Source organism: Danio rerio, chromosome 8, assembly GCF_052040795.2.
Source record: "Danio rerio strain M-AB ecotype USA chromosome 8, GRCz13ab, whole genome shotgun sequence".
NCBI classification, from domain to species: domain Eukaryota; kingdom Metazoa; phylum Chordata; class Actinopteri; order Cypriniformes; family Danionidae; genus Danio; species Danio rerio.
The window spans coordinates 23,585,712-23,605,042 of record NC_141028.1 but is presented as its reverse complement, the minus strand read 5'-3'; the positions used below and the strand labels follow the sequence as shown (position 1 = coordinate 23,605,042).

The window sequence follows — 19,331 nt, the reverse complement described above, 5'->3', positions numbered from 1 at the left end:
TTCAAGCGTCACCACAGCGAAATGAACTGCTAACTTATCCAGCATATGTTTTACACATCTAATGTCCTTCCAGCTGCAACCCAGTACTGTGAAACACTCATACACTCTCCCATTCACAAACACTGCACTTGCACTAAGGACAAGTTAGTTTATTTAATTCACTTGTAGCGCATGTCTTTGGACTGTGAGGAAAACCAGAGCACACGGAGGAAACCAACACTAACACAAGGAGATCATGCAAACTCCATACAGAAACGCCAACTCACCCAGCCAACCAGCGACCTTCTTGCTGTAAGGTGACAGTACTAACCACTAAGCCAATGTGTCGCCATAGTTTTTTTATTTTATTTTTTATCTAATAATAAATTTTTTGCTTTTTTTTTTTTAGAACTTCGGGTTTGTTTCTACAATTACAAGTTAACAATTGAATTCAGAAGATAATTCAGATGATTTTCTTCTCAGAATTGCATATTATAAAAAGGTCCAAATTGTTCATCGAGTCTATTTATTTATGTAAATGTGTGTAAATATATATTTGTTCTGTTTTTATATTAATTTCCTTAATATTATTGTCTTTTATATGACTTATTTACAATACTTGTTGTATACTAAAAGACTTATTCATAACTACTTTTAGTAGATATACAGTACGAGAGACTTGCTTTGTTTACAAAACAAATGGCTCTATTTAGATCTGCCATGTAAACATTAAATGAAAGTTAAAAAGTTATAGTTTTTTTTCCATGTTGTAAGTTTTTCATTACTGTTCAATCAAAATCAGTCTGCATAAATAGACAAATTATTTACAAAGTTCTGCACAAAAATAGCAAAAAATGTCAGCAGATTCTGCCTGGCCCTTGTTATAAGTTATATCAATTTTGAGGTTATAGCAGTCATCTGAGAAAAAAAGTCAGAAGTGTAAAAAATAGAGCAGCAAGTAAGCTTAGGAACTCACAATCGCAAGTCATATTTCTGAGAAAAACATATTATAAACACACTTTATTCTGAATTTACATCTCCGAATTGAAGGCTAAAAGTTTATATCTCGTAATTCCAAGTTAGCGTACCCATAATTCTGAGTTTATATCAATGCATTCTGAGATGCTTTTATTATTGTGTAATGTCCTCTGATCCACTATGGTCTGGTGTTTAAGATTTTGGAATGATTATTATTTCCGACAACAATAAACCTACTCTATTTTATAAGCGAGTAATCCCTTGTCAGCGTATAGACAGCACAGTCAGTGTCCAAATTGCTCAGCAACCTCAAGCCCAGTTGTTCCTCCTGAAAATACATCAGTGTTAGACTCTTGCCTGTTTCCGTTGTAGGAGGTCTTGTAGATTGGAGTGTGCTGGATCATCTCGTCCGTGTACACAGGTATGCCGGCCCGCACACACTCGTGCGAGCACTGTAAACTGTCGTTGTATGCGGTGAAGATGTCCACTTTACTGGACACGCGGGCCGGCGTGAAGTCGGTCAGATTCTGACAGCTTTCCTCCTGCTGGTTGATCTTTCTCTGATGGCTGCTGTGTCGGCCATTCCCGGACTGTGCACAACTACAAAAACACGCACCAAATTCACAAAGCCAACATAAAATCATACCTTGAACCGCTGTGTCTGTCCTACATTGAACATGGACTGGGGAGACAGACACAGACATATTTAAGCTGTGTTCCAAAACCTAGTGAGCCGTCTCGCTGCGGGTTTCATAAATAGGCAGCCTGACAGAAACGGAGCTTCAGAAATGACTGATTGGAGTGCTCTACATAGACAGCATCTCTGTTCTACTGATTTCAGTGCAGCAGCTTGATGAGAAAGGCTGAATACATAATTCTCCATCTGTTAAAATAGTTTCTAATGTAAAACTTTATAACATAAACCAAAAATGAGTTTTAATGATTCTTATTTGTATGAAAATTTCAGTTTGTTTCTTGGTAACACTTTATAATTACACACTATAAATAATCAGTTAAGCATTAGCAAATAGTAAATTCATTATCAATTAAGCTTTACCTCCACATTAATAGATGTTAGTAAGCAGTTTATAACTGTATAGTTTATAATGATCGTGTTTTCATAGTTTGTTAAAGGTGCAGTAGGTGATCTGCCAAAATGCTAACCACTTAGCATATTATCTTTGGACAGCGGGGAGGGACTGTAATTCAAAGCCACGCCTCCTGAAAACGCTTTTAGTTTTTAAAAGCTTTAAAGAACAACAAAAAAAAAACTTTATTATTATCATTGCATTTTTCCCCAATTATAAGAATGAACATTTCAATTTCCAGTAAAACGTCAAGCCCTTCTTTTATTTGTTAACTATTTAAAAAAAACATTTTTTTTTAATTATTATTATTTATTCATTTATATACCATCTTTTTTCAGGAACTGTTTTAACTGTTATTATTTTCACCAGCCATGTTTCACCGCACTCTGTGATTGCTCTTTCTGCAGATCTTAAAATGTGACAAGTAGAAGATATCTGAAGCTCACTGGGTTCGGGAACATGCTTTTGTGTACGAGTGTTCGATTTGTGCAATATGAGCTCACTCTTACAAACAAACTGCAAGAGAAGGACAGATTGAAAAAAAGATAAACAGACAGAAGGACAGGAATAGGGAGTGACAGATAGACAGACAGATAGACAGGAAAGTCTCTACTGAAAGAAAAGAATGTATCCTACCAGTTTTTAAGGACTAGAGTAGTGATCAAGGCTGCGACGATCATAATGAGGGACACAGTGATGGTGATGATCTGGTGAACAGCCAGACCTAAAAGAGAAAAAAAATAAAACCGTTATCGGTTACAGCATGTCACCCTTTCTTTTTGATCGCATTGCAGTATGTATTTGATTGCAAAAACTCTAAAGCTGCATCTTAAAGGCCTAAAATGATCAGGTTTTTGGGGGTGTTCAATTCTAATGAGGTTATCTGTTAACTAGTATGCTCTAAACAATTTTAAAATTCCTATCTAGGAAACTAAATAGTTTCTCATCACATTTGTCTGAAGCATCCTGTGTGATGTCATAAAATCATTGGCAGAAATGCTAAACTTAAAGGTTTCAAATATTAAGATTTTCTAGATAGGAATTTTAAAATTGTTTAGAGCATACTAGTTAACAGATAACCTCATTAAATTGAACACCCCCAAAACCTGATAATTTTAGGCAGATTGCTGAGCTGAAACCAAGCAATTCACATGTAGGCCTACTGTAACAGAGCATTCATACCTAAGGTTCACCTAAACATTTGCTAATATGAAAAAATTGTAACCTTTAGCTGACACACTGTTGATAACATTGATGTGAGCAGCCCAAAAATGTTGGGTTGCTGATATTCATACATTGTATTGTACATTCACCTGCATATAGCAAGATCAAAGGAAAAACACAAACACGCACACACACACACATACACACACACACACACCTGATCTGTTTATGGTTTCAAATTGACCCACATGCACAAAAGAACAACTCCACACAGCAAAACCTTTCTATTTACAATTTGTACAGAATGCATGCTGTCAGGTTATGTTTAATATTTTTATTATTACCATTTTCGCAGACAACAGCAGTATATTTCATGAATTATGAATAGTTGTTTTTCTATTACAACATTGTATGTCAATATCTGAAACCTTAAAGAAATGTTATTAAAAACAACTGCAAGAGGATGTTTGTAGTACAGTATGAGCCGGTGCAGAATGATGATGCTTGTTGATTGAAAATGATGTAAATGTTGCATGAATTCTGACATAACCATTCACACTGTGGTCGCACTGCAAAACATCAGATCTGTGTCGGATTTAATATAAATATGGAAGTAGTCCAAATTGGAACTGAAAAGATGAGAATACAGTACATGCAGTTTGTGCACTCTCAGAAATAAAGGTACGCGAGCAGTCGCTTGGGTGGGACCTTTTCAAAAGGTACTCATTTGTACTTAAAAGGTTCATATTGGTACCTCAAAAGTATAGATTAGTACCTAAAAAAAATTAAGAGTATTACATTTGTAGTTTTTAGGTACTCATATGTACCCTTGAGGTAATAATATGGATCTTTTAGGTACAAATTTGTACCTTTTGAAAAGGTACCACCCCAGTGACAAAACAAGATCTGAGTCACATATGGTGGGGGGGAATCAGATTTGAGCCACATTTGCCTTCAATGTGAGCATAGCCTAAATGTCTAGAGACATAACAGTAGAGAGTGAACCAAACTGTATGTATTGGTCAAGTCAGGTCAGGTTGAGCTTTATTATTATTCTGCTACATGTGCGTACATAATGTGAAACAAAATGTGGTGTCTGACAGGATCATGGTGCAGCATAAACAAACATAAATTGCAGCAAATTGACATAAGAGCAATTATTAAACCTATACAAACTATATCTGACATACTGGAGCAGTACTGTGTCTATACTAACTATTTACTATGCATTGACGATATTTAGTTACCTATGCACATAATATATTTTTATGATGTTTTTGCATTATATCGCAAAGATGTTTTGTATGATTTCACAGATGTTTTGCGAGGGAATGCAAAGATGTTCACTTCCTGTTCACTTCATACATGTCAACCCTCCCGCTTTTGCCAGGATTCTCCCTTATTTTACCATTCTATCCTGCTATCATCCTATGTATTTTCCAATATTTCTCATATATTTTTATTCTTAAAAGCAAGCTGAAATTAATATAAAAATGTCTGCATTCACTTGCTTTCCATTAAAGCTGTGCGTCAATCATTGCCCTTCATATGCAACCTCTAAATTAGCGAGTGTCTGTATAAGCACTGACTGACGGACACACAGAGGAACTGAGAAAGAGAATCAGAGAAAGTCCAGGACACTTTGGGATTCGGGAGTGTGTTTAAACAGACAAATACACGTAATAATATATAAACATCTCCGTCCAGCATGTTATATTTTAAGCACAACTAATTTTCTTTTAACTGAGCACAAACAGTTACTAAAGTAAACAAATGCTTTCAATATATACTTTCTTATAGTGACACCCCTGTTATCAAACTAAACAAAATGAGAGGTGTCACTTTAAATAGTGTGTACAGAAGCTGATCTGGGATCAGTTTATCATACGGAGGGCGTCCATCAATTAGCACTTATAAATGCATTCACTGATTTAGAGGTTGCATTTGAAGGGCGATGATCGACGCACAGCTTTAATAGAAAGCAAGTGAATGCAGACATTTTTATATTTATTTCAGCATGCTTTCAAGAATAAAAGTATATGAGAAATATGGGAAAATACTTAATGATAGGATGATAGCGGGATAGAATGGTAAAATACAGAATAATCCTGGCAAAACAGGAAGGTTGACATGTATGAAGTGAATAGGAAGTGTTTGTGGAAAAACAATGTTTTATATAAAACATTAAAAATAATAATCAATACTAATAATAATACTAATAATAATAATAATAATAATAAAACAATAATGCAAAACATATTTGCGAGGGAGCGCAAAAACAAAAAAAAATTTTTCCTGTCACTGTTTTTTTTTTCTCCCACCCAGTTTTTTTTTTCCTCTTCCACCCATTTTTTTCCCCACCATCACGTCTTTTCCAGGTCTCCATATAAGACAGACTACTTTGCATGAAACAGAAACAATATTGTGCCAGTTTACTCAATATGTTTCTAGTTGACACAATCTGTACATATTTAAATCTACATATTTAAATTACATTGAATTTTAGGGAGGAGAAACAGACTCACGTTGCGATTATAAACTTTCCTTTTACAGCATCGATAATGTAATTTAAAGGGCACCTTTTTTACCCCTTTTACAAGATGTAAGATAAGCCTTTGGTGTCTTCAGAATGTGTCTGAAAAGTTTCAGCTTAAAATGCCCATTAGAAAATTTATTATAGCCTCCAGAACTTGCACATTTTAGTATTTAAATACATTTTAGCTGTTTTTGTAGCCTGTGGCTTTAAATCCAAATGACCGGCTTCTCCCCAAACACTGTTCCCACATGCCTGTCAGCTTCTCATCATGGTATGTTGGAAAAACAGCACAGTGACAGAGACAGACTCTGAAATCCAGCTCATTGGTCATAAATACCAAGTAAGTTTATTTCATGTATTTTTAATGGAGTTTATTCAAGCCTTTCTGAAATGATGAGTCTCACATAAATGGCCACACACATACTGTAAGTGACTTTACTGACACCATGTGGCCATGTTGATTATATTGCTTAAGAATTTCAAAGCGATTTTACTGTCTTTATTACAAACATGCTCTGTATAATAAACGTTTTAAACCTATGAAACATATGAAAATCACAGAGAGTTATAAAAATATTTTATTCTGTGGACATGACTATACATGTTATTTTGGATAAATGGCGCTTGTCAATCAATTCAGTGGGCGGGGAAAACCATACTCCTACGACACGTTGCAGTGGGCCTTAAAATCACTGGCATTTGTGTCCTATTTTAATGCCAGGAAATTTAAAAAAAAGTGACTGGTTGGGTTTCTATCGCGCCACAATACTGTGAACACAATATACTGTACATAGAGACATTTCTGTCCAAACAGCTTACAAAAGATGATTTTCATCATAGATGTCCTTTAATAAAAATATAGTCTGTTAATTAAACCTAAGCAGTAATTTAGTTGTTCAAGCGTAAAATTAGATGAAAGGCTGTTTAAACGCAGTGCCGTCAGGAGCAGCAGACGAGTGCTGAAAAAAACATTGAAAATGCTGCAGTAAAATAATTTTCCATACTTCTATATATTCCATAGACTTGCCATAGCAAGATGCAGTGCTTCTTATCCAGTCTGAGACCCACTTTATATCGTATCACAATCAGGCTGTAAAGATTATTTAAACAAACTACATCCTACATGTGGTGAGTTTATAATGGCATGTTCATTGGGTGTGCCTGAGCTGGCATATAGACCATTGACCTAAGCTATGACTTAGAGCTCTTAAATGATCAAAACACTACTGGCTATATTTAAATTAGAGGAGGGGCTACTCTGTAACACCTGTCATTATGTTTCAGCTGAATTTCTATCACACATCAAAAAGCATTTCATGGCACTTTAGGAGATTTTAACATGTACTGCTCTATCTAAGCAGCCATGGCTTTTTCAAAAGCATGTCTGCCATCGTTACACTGCATCAATCGCTCCATTTGACCATTTCTCAAAGTGTGGACCATGAAACAGCTTGACGGAAAGCAACAGGGAGAAGATGGTGAGCACACCAGCTGGCTAAAGGTCAGCAAACAACAATTAATGCAGAACAAGAACTCTCTGTTCCTGAATAAAAAACTATGAGCTGCGCAGTCTTTCTCAGTCCGTCACTCCCAAATGGATAGAAATGAAGCCCCGCGGGGAGCCACAGTTACAAAGTTTCAGATATAAAGAGTGCCACGACTTCCATTTCTTGCTGAAGCTGATAAGAGTGAAGGAAGCAATTTTATGGATTTGCCCATCAATATTAAAGTGTTTGTGTGCGGGTCTGCGAGGAACTGCAGTTTCCATATTAAAGCGTGTGGCTTGGCACATTTGTGTGAGTGGTTCGTTTGCAGTGCAGCATTAATTTATTCACAGGGTTATAACACCTGGTTCACCTGGCGCAGTAGTTTCACATGGGGATAAGCGTCATCTTCAATATGGAGCAAAGATTATGAGCTGGCACTAATTTGCTATGGCAGTTCTTTTATATTGTTATCTCTCTACTCGCTTTCAGTTTTTATATATATAAAATTTTATATATGGTTTTTTTTTGAAAGTGAGTTTTATACATACAGTAAATGCAGAATACGTAAGCTTTCCATTAATGGTTATTTTGTTATTATAGGACAATATTAGGGTGACGTGGTGGCGCAGAAGGTAGTGCTGTCACCTCACAGCAAGAAGGTCGCTGGTTCGAGCCTCGGCTGGGTCAGTTGGCGTTTCTGTGTGGAGTTTGCATGTTCTCCTCTCGTTTTTATGGGTTTCCTCCAAGTGGGGTGCTCCGGTTTCCCCCACAATCCAAAGATATGCGGTACAGGTGAATTGGGTAGGCTAAATTGTCTACTATGTATAAGTTTGAATGAGTGTGTTTAGATGTTTCCCAGAGATGGGTTGCGGCTGGAAGGGCATCCGCTGCATAAAACATATGCTGGATAAGTTGGCGGTTCATTCCGCTGTGGCAACCACAAAATAAAAAAAGGGAGTAAGCTGAAAAGACAATAAATGAATGAAAGGACAATTTTAGCCAAGATACAACTATTTGAAGTTGTGAGTTTGTCCAAGTAATGTAAGCAATGCACATTACTAAAATAATCTAAAGTTGAGTTTTGATATAATTACATGTACAGTTGGACATTTACCAAATGTATTCATGGAACACGATCTTTAATTAATATTCAAATGTTTTTAGTTTAAGTTTATGTGGTCAAATATAAGGTCACATACACTCACTGGCCACTTTATTAGGTAGACCTTACTTGTACTTTGTTGGACCCCGTTTTGCCTTCAAAACTGCCTTAACGGTTCATGGCATAGATTCAACAAGGTACTGGAAACATTCCCCAGAGATTTTGGGTCCATATTGACATGATAGCATCATACAGTTGCTGCAGATTTGTCGGCTGCACATCCATGATGGAAATTAGCACATCCCAAAGGTGCTCTATTGGATTGAGAGACGGTGACTGTGGATGCCTTTTGAATACAGTGAACTCATTGTCATGCTCAAGAAACCAGTCTCAGATGATTCACACTTTATGACATTACGCGTTATCCTGCTGAAAGCAGCCATCAGAACATGGGTATACTGTGGTCATAAAGGGATAGACATGGTCAGCAACAAAACTCAGGTAGGCATTGAATCGATGCTCAATTGGTACTAATGGGCCCAAAGTGTGCCAAAAAATGTCCCCCACACCATTACACCACCACCACCAGCCTGAACTGTTGATACAAGGCAGGATGGATTCATGCTTTCATGTTGACAGCAAATTCTGACCCTACCATCCGAATGTTGCAGCAGAAATCGAGACTCATCAAACAAGACAATGTTTTTTTCAATCTTCTATTAGTAAGCCTGTGCCTGTGTTGTAGACTCAGTGTCCTCTTCTTAGCTTACTTCTGTAGCCCATCCACCTTAAGGTTCAACATGTTGTGCGTTCAGAGATGCTCTTCTGCATACCTCGGTTGTAACGAGTGATTATTTGAATTACTGTTGCCTTTCTATCAGCTTGAACAAGTCTGTCCATTCTCCTCTGACCTCTGGCATCAACAAAGCATTTGTGCCCACAGAACTGCCACTTACTGGATATTTTCTCTTTTTCTGACCATTCTCTGTAAACCCTATAGGTGGTTGTGCGTGAATATTCCAATAGATCAGCAGTTTCTGAAATACTCAGACCAGCCTGTCTGGCACCAACAACCATGCCACATTCAAAGTCACTCAAATCACCTTTCTTCCCCATTCTGATGCTCGGTTTGAACTGCAGCAATCGTCTTGACCATGTCTACATACCTAAATGCATTGAGTTGCTGCCATGTGATTGGCTGATTAGAAATACGTGTTAACAAGCAGTTAGACAGGTGTACCTAATAAAGTGTCCGGTGAGTGTATATGGGTTGACTTTGCTTGTAGGATATTGATATTTAAGATAATTAATAAAAACGTACACAAAGACTTATAAAGCTCACTAGTTTTGGGAAATCACTGCTGCCCATATAGTCTGCTGAGATTACGCAATGAACTTAATGGATTTAGTATACTACATATTTATCCATGAAATGTTTAAACCAGCCAAGAAACATGTACAAAAACATAATCAGAAAAGCATCCTATAATCCTGTGATCATTACTGAAACATAATCCTCAAAAACATCAAGATGTTTTTATCAATATTGCACACCCCTATCATACACTGAAACTTGCTTTCATTTCGCCTGTATCATATCCAGGCTCTGAACAAAAAGCTGTTCTTGATTTGATATTGTACCAGGGAAAAAAAGAAGTGGAAATATACAGTCCTTCTTTTCCCCTTTCAGAGATAAACAAAATAATCAGTTCCACCACAGTCTCCAGTACGCAACCACCACACCATTGGACTGTTTGCATTATTCAGTACATAGTAATGAAATCAATATATCATACCTCACAAATAGCTCACATTAGCATATTCCTAATGCACTTGTTTGATTTAACTTACAGGACAGCAAATACAAGGGCTCACTAAGCTGTGCGTGTCTGTCGGTTTGCACATCGTTTCCCATTCTAGTGCCTTTATATTAGATGTGACTCATTTTAGAGTCAATTACAGAAACGTCTTAGCGCTGAAAGGACGAGCCAAGTTGTGCTATACTGTGTTGCTGTACAAAAAACACTGGATTGGTTTACTTAACCCTACTGACCTGTGAGGTGCTGAGTCTTTCAAGTTCTGGCTGAATAATCGATACTGGAAGAGTGTGTGAGAAAAAGAAAGAGACAGGCATTTAAACAGAGGGAGAGAGAGAGTGTGTTAAATGCCTTGCATTTGTGCACATGTGTGCATGTTTACAAACCTGTACATGTGTATATATAGTATGTGTGAATGTGACGTTACACTGCTGGGCAAGTGCTGACAGATTTCATTAACTCAGAGGGCTCAGGCTGAGCTGTGCTTCTAATGCTACATTTATGATTATTCTTTCCCAGTAAACTGATGTTATGAACTAGTCTGGATTCAGCAATCATTATAATTGAGCAGAATAAATATTTATGTCTTAGAAAGTAAACTGTAAAATGACAAAACAAATTTAGACTGACAGTCAAGGTGTTTCAATTATGTTTGTGCTAAACTAATAAAGCAAATGAAATGGCTTTTAAAATCTGCCAAATATTTGAACAGCATATTTACAACGTACTTAGCTTTTAATTTCAGCTTAAAGGCCCGTTTCAGACCATGCATTTTAGTCAGAATTATTGCACTCACCTTTCATTCATGCTTGATGTGCAGTGAACTCGGAGATTTGCTGTCAAACATGATAGTTTTGAACTAAATTATTTAAAACTACTGTTTTGCTAGACTGTTGCAGGAATAGAATAATAAGCACTACCGGGTTCATCTGCCCGCAGGCAATGGGGTTTTGGCTAAATGTCTGAAATAATGTCTGTGTTTAAAACATTCATTCATTCATTCATTTTCTTTTTGGCTTAGTCCCTTTATTAATTAGGGGTCACCAGAGCGGAACAAACCGCCAACTTATCCAGCATATGTTCAATTATGCAGGGGATGCCTTTACAGCTGCAACCCATCTCTGGGAAACATCCATACACACTCATTCACACTCATACACTGCTGACAATTAAGCTTACTCAATTCACCTGTACTGCATGTCTTTGGACTGTAAGGGAAACCAGAGCACCCGGAGGGAACCCACGCGAACACAGGGGGAACATGCAAAATCCACACAGTGTTTAAAACAAATAAAAGATTTTCTTATGTTTTATTTCAAGACAGAACATAGCAGTAAAACAGTTTTATACTTGTCTTGAAAATGCAGCTGCTAACCTCCGGCTAACTGGACTATAGAGATTGTCAAAGACATTAAATATCACAGATGTAACTTGCTTACTTTTACAGCTTCATCATGGTTATAGTCACACTTTCTAATCTAAACAAATAACCAATATGGCAATGACTGATCTGAGTCAATATAATGGTGTCGACAACTTGGTTGGTAAAAAAGGTACACAACTAACAGGAACTAACCAACAGTATCTGCAGTTCGCGCTAAAGTTACTAACGTTAAGTACAAGAAGTTACCTGATAGATTCAAAAGACCAAAGACTTGTTAAATAAAGACAAGTTGAATTAAATATCACGTTTAACAACTATAGTGAGTCGCAATCCAGTGGTACATCCTTGATAAACTGTCCGATGTGCACTGCTCTCTGTGGTTTTGTGCTCAAAGCACCTGCTGACTGCCTGGAGCACAGACGTGCACATATGCTGCAGCATGTGTGTGTGGTATAGTGTGGAAGTAGAGCTGTTTAGAAATGATAGATGAAACACCAGTGTAGATGTGGATCATTTTCATTCTAAAATGCCATTTTAAAGATGTATTAGGGTAAATGGGGGCCTAAGTGTGTGTTTTTTGTGAGCTGTTTGCTGCTGCCATGGGGGCGGGGTAGAGGATCTCGATGCCGGCTGAGCATCGTAATGTCTATTAGCCATCGGCGATGGGTGATGACATCGTCTATCGACCCAACCCTAGTTCATATATAAACCATGGGCTAATTGCAATCCTTATTTGTATATTTGTGATGTAAATTCACTGATTGACTGATTGGATGAATTCTGTACAAACCTGTTTGCTTAAAGGCTATATTTCAAGTTTACGCATGTGAATATGAAGCACATAAATGGCTGTTGGTTGCTGAGCATCTAGCCTTAACATTCTCACACAAATGAAAGCATATTTCCACCATTTAAGAAAGAAATCTGCTATAAAAATTGGAAATGATTAAATTTACGGCAAACTAAACTGAAAATATGTTATTTAAAAAAATCTAAATCTAAATTGAAATGATGACAAATTACTTTTTGTCAAAATAAAATAATTTATCATAATAATAGTGTTATTATTATCACCATTTTTTAATTCATTTTCCTTCGGCTTAGTCCCTTAATTCATCAGGGGTCGCCACCCAGTACTGCAACCCAGTACTGGGAAACACCCATACACACTCATTCAAACACATACACTACAGTATTTAGTTTAGTTTTATTCAATAGCACATGTCTTTGGACTGTGGGGAAAACCGGAGCACCCGTAGGAAACCCACGTAAACATAAAGAGAACATGCAAACTCCATTCAGAAATCCCAACTGACCCAGCCGGGACTCAAACCAGGGACCTTCTTGCTGTGAGGTGAAAGTGCTTACAACTGAGCCCCCATGGCGCCCTATCATCATCATCATTGTTATTATTATTATTATTTTATTTTATTTATTTTTTACAATTTTGCCATTACTGCAAGGGTATGTAAACAAATAAGAACAACTATACAAAACTGCATGAAGAACTCACTCACACACTCTCCTTCAGCTAATTCTCTTCTTTATCAGTGGTCGCCATGCAGAATAATTTGCCGATTGCATGAATAACCAATCCGGAAAAAAATCCGATTGATCCTATGCAGTTTTGATTCACAAGGCAGCACCTTTTTTTCTCTTTAACCTAGAGGAGAATTCGTCAAGGTTCAGAGGAGTTCAGGAACTCGTTTTCTTTATATTGACGTTTTGACCCGTCCTGATTGCTTAGCTGGCACTATGACTGATGGAAGCATGCAGATGCATCTGGGAAAAGCTCGCCTCACTTCACTCCTGTGTCCTGCGTCCGGGGTCAGAGCTGGATTAATTTTATCTCAGTCCCTGGCCTCAACGCTGCTCCTTGGCACGGAGTCCCCCAGATACACCAACACATAAACATATCGGACAGCTATTTAAATTTCCCCCTCTCTCCCTCGTGCGCCGAGATGGAAGGCAGCAGATTGAATTGAGAGAGTGTGTCGGGTGATATATTCAGGTGTTTATGCTTCTGTGAAATTTTATGAGACCAGCTCTTCGTCCTCGACCTTGCTCTGAGTCTAAACTCTCGTTGGCTTCTTGGCCTGTTGTTTTATGTATTGATTCCACTTTCAAAGATTCATTCCTCTCCGTTCTTTCACCCCGAACCCATCACATTTGTGTAATATAGAGCTTTATAATACCACAGTAGACGAATGCAAATGTATCCCCATTATATTCTTATTACAGCAGCCCGGGCTGTGAGAACAGGATGTATATCACCTACTCTCACCTGGACCTGCAATGAGAGAGATAGGCACACCAATTCCAATCAGGGGAAGTGTCAAAAGAGGCAAACAGCCTGACTCTGTGGTACCAGACACCCTCCTCCACAACTCTGGCAATGATGGAGTCACCTTGTTTCAGGTTCTCGGGGTGAGCCTTTGTTTCCCTGGGCGCCTTGCCAATAACCGTGACAAAAGAGTCCAACCCTCAGAGACACGGAACTTCCCCCCCAACTACCCAAACCACAGAGAAGTGAAGTCCTTAGTGCCAGACATACCGCTAAATGCTTGGTAAAACTAGAGCAAGCTGAACTGTTAAACTATTTAGATGTTTGTTTAAATAAAAAAAATAGTCACTTGTTAACATGATCTATATCATATGCTTTAAAAAAACGTATTTTTCAATTTAAATGGATAGTTCATTACAAAAATGTACCATTTGCTGTTAATTTACTCACCCTCAGGATAAACAAGAGGTAGGTGATTTTTTTTCTGTAAAACATTAAAGACAATATTTTTAGATTCATGAAAAAGGTTATCAGCTTCTTGGATAGCCTGAGGGTGAGTACATTTACAGCAACATTTCATTTTTGTGTGAACTAATTAACTAATCTTTTTTTAAATACATAAAATGTGAAAAAATGACTAGCATTCTTAATTACAATTCCTGGTATTGTTATGCAGATTTTATGCATGCATGTTATTCTAAAGGAAAAAGATGTTTTTTTAAATGCAAAAGCAATCTCTTTCTTAGTTAGAACATTTATTTTATTTACAAAGTCGCATGTATTGCGGATGAGTGTTAGATGATAAGAAATGTTGTAGAGAAATCGCAGTGGCTGTTGAGTGCAAAAGTTTGCACCCCGCAAATAGCATAACTTGTTAGCTTCTACTTGTAGATTCTGTGAATTAATCCCCTGATTCAAAAACACCTTTTTTCAATTAACATTCATTGAAAGTGTGGTAGTATCTTTTGTAAATATATGAAATGCATAACAGACATGATATGCTTTCTTAATTAACATTCTTGCTTTGATTATGCAGGTTTATCTTTAAATGTTATTCTTCAGAAAAAAAGACGCAAATGTAAATATAATAACCTCTCAGTCTAGCAGATTTTATAAGTGCATGCTATTCTAAGAATTGCTTGCTTTTGCAATCTTTCATCAAGTTACAATAATTTTCTTCTAAACGATTTATTTTTAATTCTAAGAAATGTATTTATACAGCTTAAAGTGACATTTAAAGGCTTAACTAGGTTAATTAGGTTAACTAAGCAGGTGAGGGTAATTAGGGAAGTTATTGTATAACGATGGTTTGTTCTGTAGACTATTGAAAAAAAATATATAGCCAATAAAGAGGCTAATAAATTTGACCTTAAAATGTTTTTTTAAAAGTTATAAACAGCTTTTATTCTAGCTAATAAATAAATAAATAAAAAATAAGTCTTTCTCCAGAAGAAAATATAATATGACATACTGTAGAAAATTCTTTGCTCTCTTAAACATCATTTGAGAAATATTTAAAAAAGGAAAAAAAATCAAAGGGGGGCTAATAATTCTGACTTCAACAACATATATACACACAAATGTATTTAAGTCCTAGTCGAGTCTGAAACCGCATGATCGGACCCAATTACAGATCATGTTATCAGATCTTTACATCCCGACTTACTACTACTAATTATGAAAATAAAGATAGCCTTGATAATAACAGCAATAATCAATTGATATTTGAATTTAAATGGTAGATGTTGATAGTGTAATGAAAAATATCATACCTGATAGTAAAGTTATTGCCCACTAAATATATTGTTTAAAAAATACAATTATAAATAAATAAATAAATATGGTTTCAGTCAATCTTATTCTAATCTACTGATTATTCTTTTTAACTAGATAAATTATTGACTTCTCTTGTTGCATATGTGTTGCCATACTGCCTTTATAATAGCAAAAGCAAAACCAGGTTATACAAAACACACAAGCAAAAATCCACTAGTGGCCACTAATATACAGCAGCGCAACCTGGTCCAGATAAAATCAAATTAGGCCTAACAAAGTGTAATGCTACGAGACTAGCATTAAAATAGGACAGTAGTGGAAAGAAAAGAGAGTTACAGAAAAAAAAAAAAAAAAAACTAGGACAAATATAAAACCCAAATAGCACAGTTTTATCAGACAGGACCTTGAAAAATATATGCAAAGGAGTTATATACACAGGGGGAAGTATTTTAACCGAAGGTTATGAGTTTGTGCTGCTGGGCCCCACAGAGCCCAGACCGTAGAGACAGACACTCCTCTCTCCACCTAAAGGACATTTAGAGGTTTGGAGCGGGACGTCGTGTGGATCTGTCAGCTAAATGCTCTATTAGTGCAGCCCAGGCCTGGCATCTGCAGCTACAGATGGCTGTAAAGGGCTAGTGAGATGGAGTGGAAAGGAGATGCCTTCACTGAGTGCTTTCAATCATGTTGCGGTTTGGCTGGAGGAGCGCTTGTGGCAAGGCAACAGCTTTAACTGCACGTTCAAAAGGCAAGAGCGTGAAAACAGAAAAGGACCTTCGAATCTGTATGCAGGAGTATCCAGATCCATCAAACTTCAAATGAGCTGCTGTGCGGCCGCCAAGTTTAAATTGACTTTACAGGCGCACCAATCTTGCCAAAATCACACCTTGGAATTTGTTCGCTGCAAATCCCAGCGCTAACGTCAGAAATTTTTCACAGTAATCTAAGAAGTCGATTTAGTTTTAATGGGAATGTTGTAATTTCATTATAAGTGAAATCTCAGAGAAAGAGAGAGAGCAGACAGCGAGTGCATGACGAGACAGAAAATCATTTTTTCCATGACGACGGTGCGCCCCTAAAAATGTTCCTTTTTACTGTGTGCTAAAAATGATTAGTCTGGGATTTAGGAATCTATTTTTAAATCATTTTACAAAAGCAATTATACATTTTCTGTAATATGGGGATTTGCAGTGGAAAAGTCAGTTTTAAGATCAAGTCCTATTTGAAGAATCTTTGTAATAACAAATGTAGAAATATGCAGCACTTTTTAGCCATTTTATCTGCTTTTACATTGATGTATAGTGTATTATTTATTTTTCCACATATTGTCTTGATGTTGATTAGGTTGAGAGGTCTGAACCCTCTATTAATTTAACAGTATTTAAAGTACTGTACACTGCCCATCCAAAAAACAAATCAAAAAGAGTCACCACCTGCATTTAACTAAACATAAAAGAGCCTGCTATTGGATAATTACTGCATTGGTGATTATGTTTCAGCTGGTAACAAGTTATTTAACCCTAACTAAATCTGCGGTCACATTAGAGTTTGTGTGTGCAAAATTCTGTCGTACGGCGCTGCGAGAAGGTGTGGGAATAAACAAGATTATTAGACATTAAAAAAGCGAGCGATTGCTCCATGTTTTAAATTTCTGTCCAGAGAGGTCATATTTTGATCCTTGATTGGTCTCACGCAGTCAAGTGATGCGATTTCGCAGGTCAGAGTTCACAAAGCTTGAAGTTTGCACCGCTGCAACCTGCGATACTTGACAAATGACCCTCCGTTTCCGGTCTGACGCATTCGCGTGGGTATGAATGAAAGTCTATGGGAGAAAAAGCTCAGTGTGACCGCAGCTTTATACAGAGAGTAGATTATCATTTATTAAACAACCACAATCAATGAATGTTGAATGAATGAATCTGTTTTCACAAGAATGAAGCAAATTGATTTAATTATGAATGGGCAGTTGAGTCACTAGTTTGCTCGATTCATTCAAAATGGGGATGCATTAAAAAACTAGAACCTAAAGTTTGTTGATGAAATTTTGATGTTGACTTTGTGAAGGTAACAAGGTAGTTGGTGGTGAGGAGGGAGGTTGTTGGAGGTAAAGAGCCAGTAAAGGGGAGTTTGGTCCAATAATAAGTCAATGGAATTTGAAGTCTCTATGTTTTAAATGGAAGTTTCTTCATTATTGTAAGTCAATGGGCAAATTTGGGGAACTCTTGCACCCCAGGGGTACAACTTACACCCCAGTTATGTGTATATATAAAGATTTAAAGCACAGCTTGGCAGCCTCCTGAATTGTGGAAGATCACATGTCTCTTAGAATTTGTCTTTCAAAGTTATGATGTGTCAAAGTTTGGTCCAATGTTAAGTCATAGGGATTGTTCAGAGTTTTCTGGGAAAAGCAAAAGCCAGATCTGTTCGAAAAGATGTAGCAACTTGAGTCAGACAAGTCTAAATGTCTTGCCAAAGTTTGGTTGTCATAGCATTAAAACCATTTGAGGAGAGGGAGTTGCTAAACTTTTAGCTCAGAACAAGTATGTTGGTTTTCTCAATTAATGTTATATGTTGACTGTAGGACAGTTAAAAAAATGAAATAAAAGCAACATTTCATACTATATATGGCATATAGCAATTTTTTGTTCCTATGTCTTGAACGTAAGTGCAGTCTGTGCATGTCACAAATCAACTATATAAATATTGATGAGTCATTTTTACATTATTGACTATATAGTTACCTAATTAATGTCAATTCATATGAATCTATATCTATTTACTCACAGTATGCAGTTCAGCTGTATATATATTCACAGTCTAATTAGAGAGCTTATAGTTGTAGTCTGTTGGTGTATGTTTATTTATGGTTAAATATCTTTAGCGTCGCACTCTTACTGGGGCTGTACCTTTTTAAGAGGTGCACAGTTGTACCTAAATGGTACATAATGATATACCTTAAAGCAGGGGTCTCAAACTCAAATTGGTGGGGGCCCTTTCAGTGACTGACAATTCATAGGAGGGCTGTTTAACATTTAAGTACAAGAAAAAAGTAATAATTAGTTCATCTTAAGACAACAGACAAGATGTTTATAATTCAAGCATTACCTGTCACAAACACGTTTTTTGCTTCACACAACTGCTGAAATATACCAATTGTAGCTTTACCAATAGTTTAACAGCTAGCGTAAGAACAGCAGAAACAGTTTGGGTACTTAAGTGACTTTATTGGCAATTGTTCTTCTCAGTTTCTTTCTTGTCAAGAAAAAGTGGGAAAGTATGTATATATTCACATTTACTTCAACGTTCAATTCAGCCAGCAGTAAAATGTACATTTTAATAGAAATCCCAATACGTATATAAGGAAACTCTACTAAATGTGAACATTTGAATTGAATATTAGCAGAATTTACATATTTGTTATGCCACCAGCATAACGTGTAAGCCATGAAGTGTTTGTTCAACAACATACAGATGGTATAAAACTGATAGTAGTAAAAGGACCCTTGAGTTTTAGTAAAATTAGAGCACTTATGCACATTTATTTCAACGTTTAAATTAGCCCCAGAGATAATCACACGCACACTGAGGAAAAACGAAAGTAAAACTGAAATACGGTATAATATAGTGCAAAACCACAAGTGGCTATATGCACAACAATGAAAGCCATTCAAAAACATATGTTTTGGCGGGCTGTCAGATGAGAGAGGAGGAGGGGGGCCATAAATGGCCTGCGGGA

General features: G+C 36.7%; 1 protein-coding gene and 1 long non-coding RNA gene across 3 annotated transcripts in view; one reads left to right on the top strand and one right to left on the bottom strand.

Moving 5' to 3' along the window:
* The window catches only part of LOC141375626 (uncharacterized), a 460,251-nt gene that overhangs the window by 288,201 nt on the left and 152,719 nt on the right, over nucleotides 1-19,331 (top strand). The window lies entirely within an intron of this gene.
* Nucleotides 1-19,331, bottom strand: part of ajap1 (adherens junctions associated protein 1) — an 85,399-nt gene that overhangs the window by 6,348 nt on the left and 59,720 nt on the right. The window contains exons 3-4 of the mRNA XM_087264580.1: nucleotides 2,682-2,769; nucleotides 1,315-1,557 (exon numbers count right to left, since the gene is read on the bottom strand). Coding sequence (XP_087120706.1) covers nucleotides 1,315-1,557; nucleotides 2,682-2,769 — 331 coding nt within the window. The remainder of the gene's footprint in view (nucleotides 1-1,314; nucleotides 1,558-2,681; nucleotides 2,770-19,331) is intronic.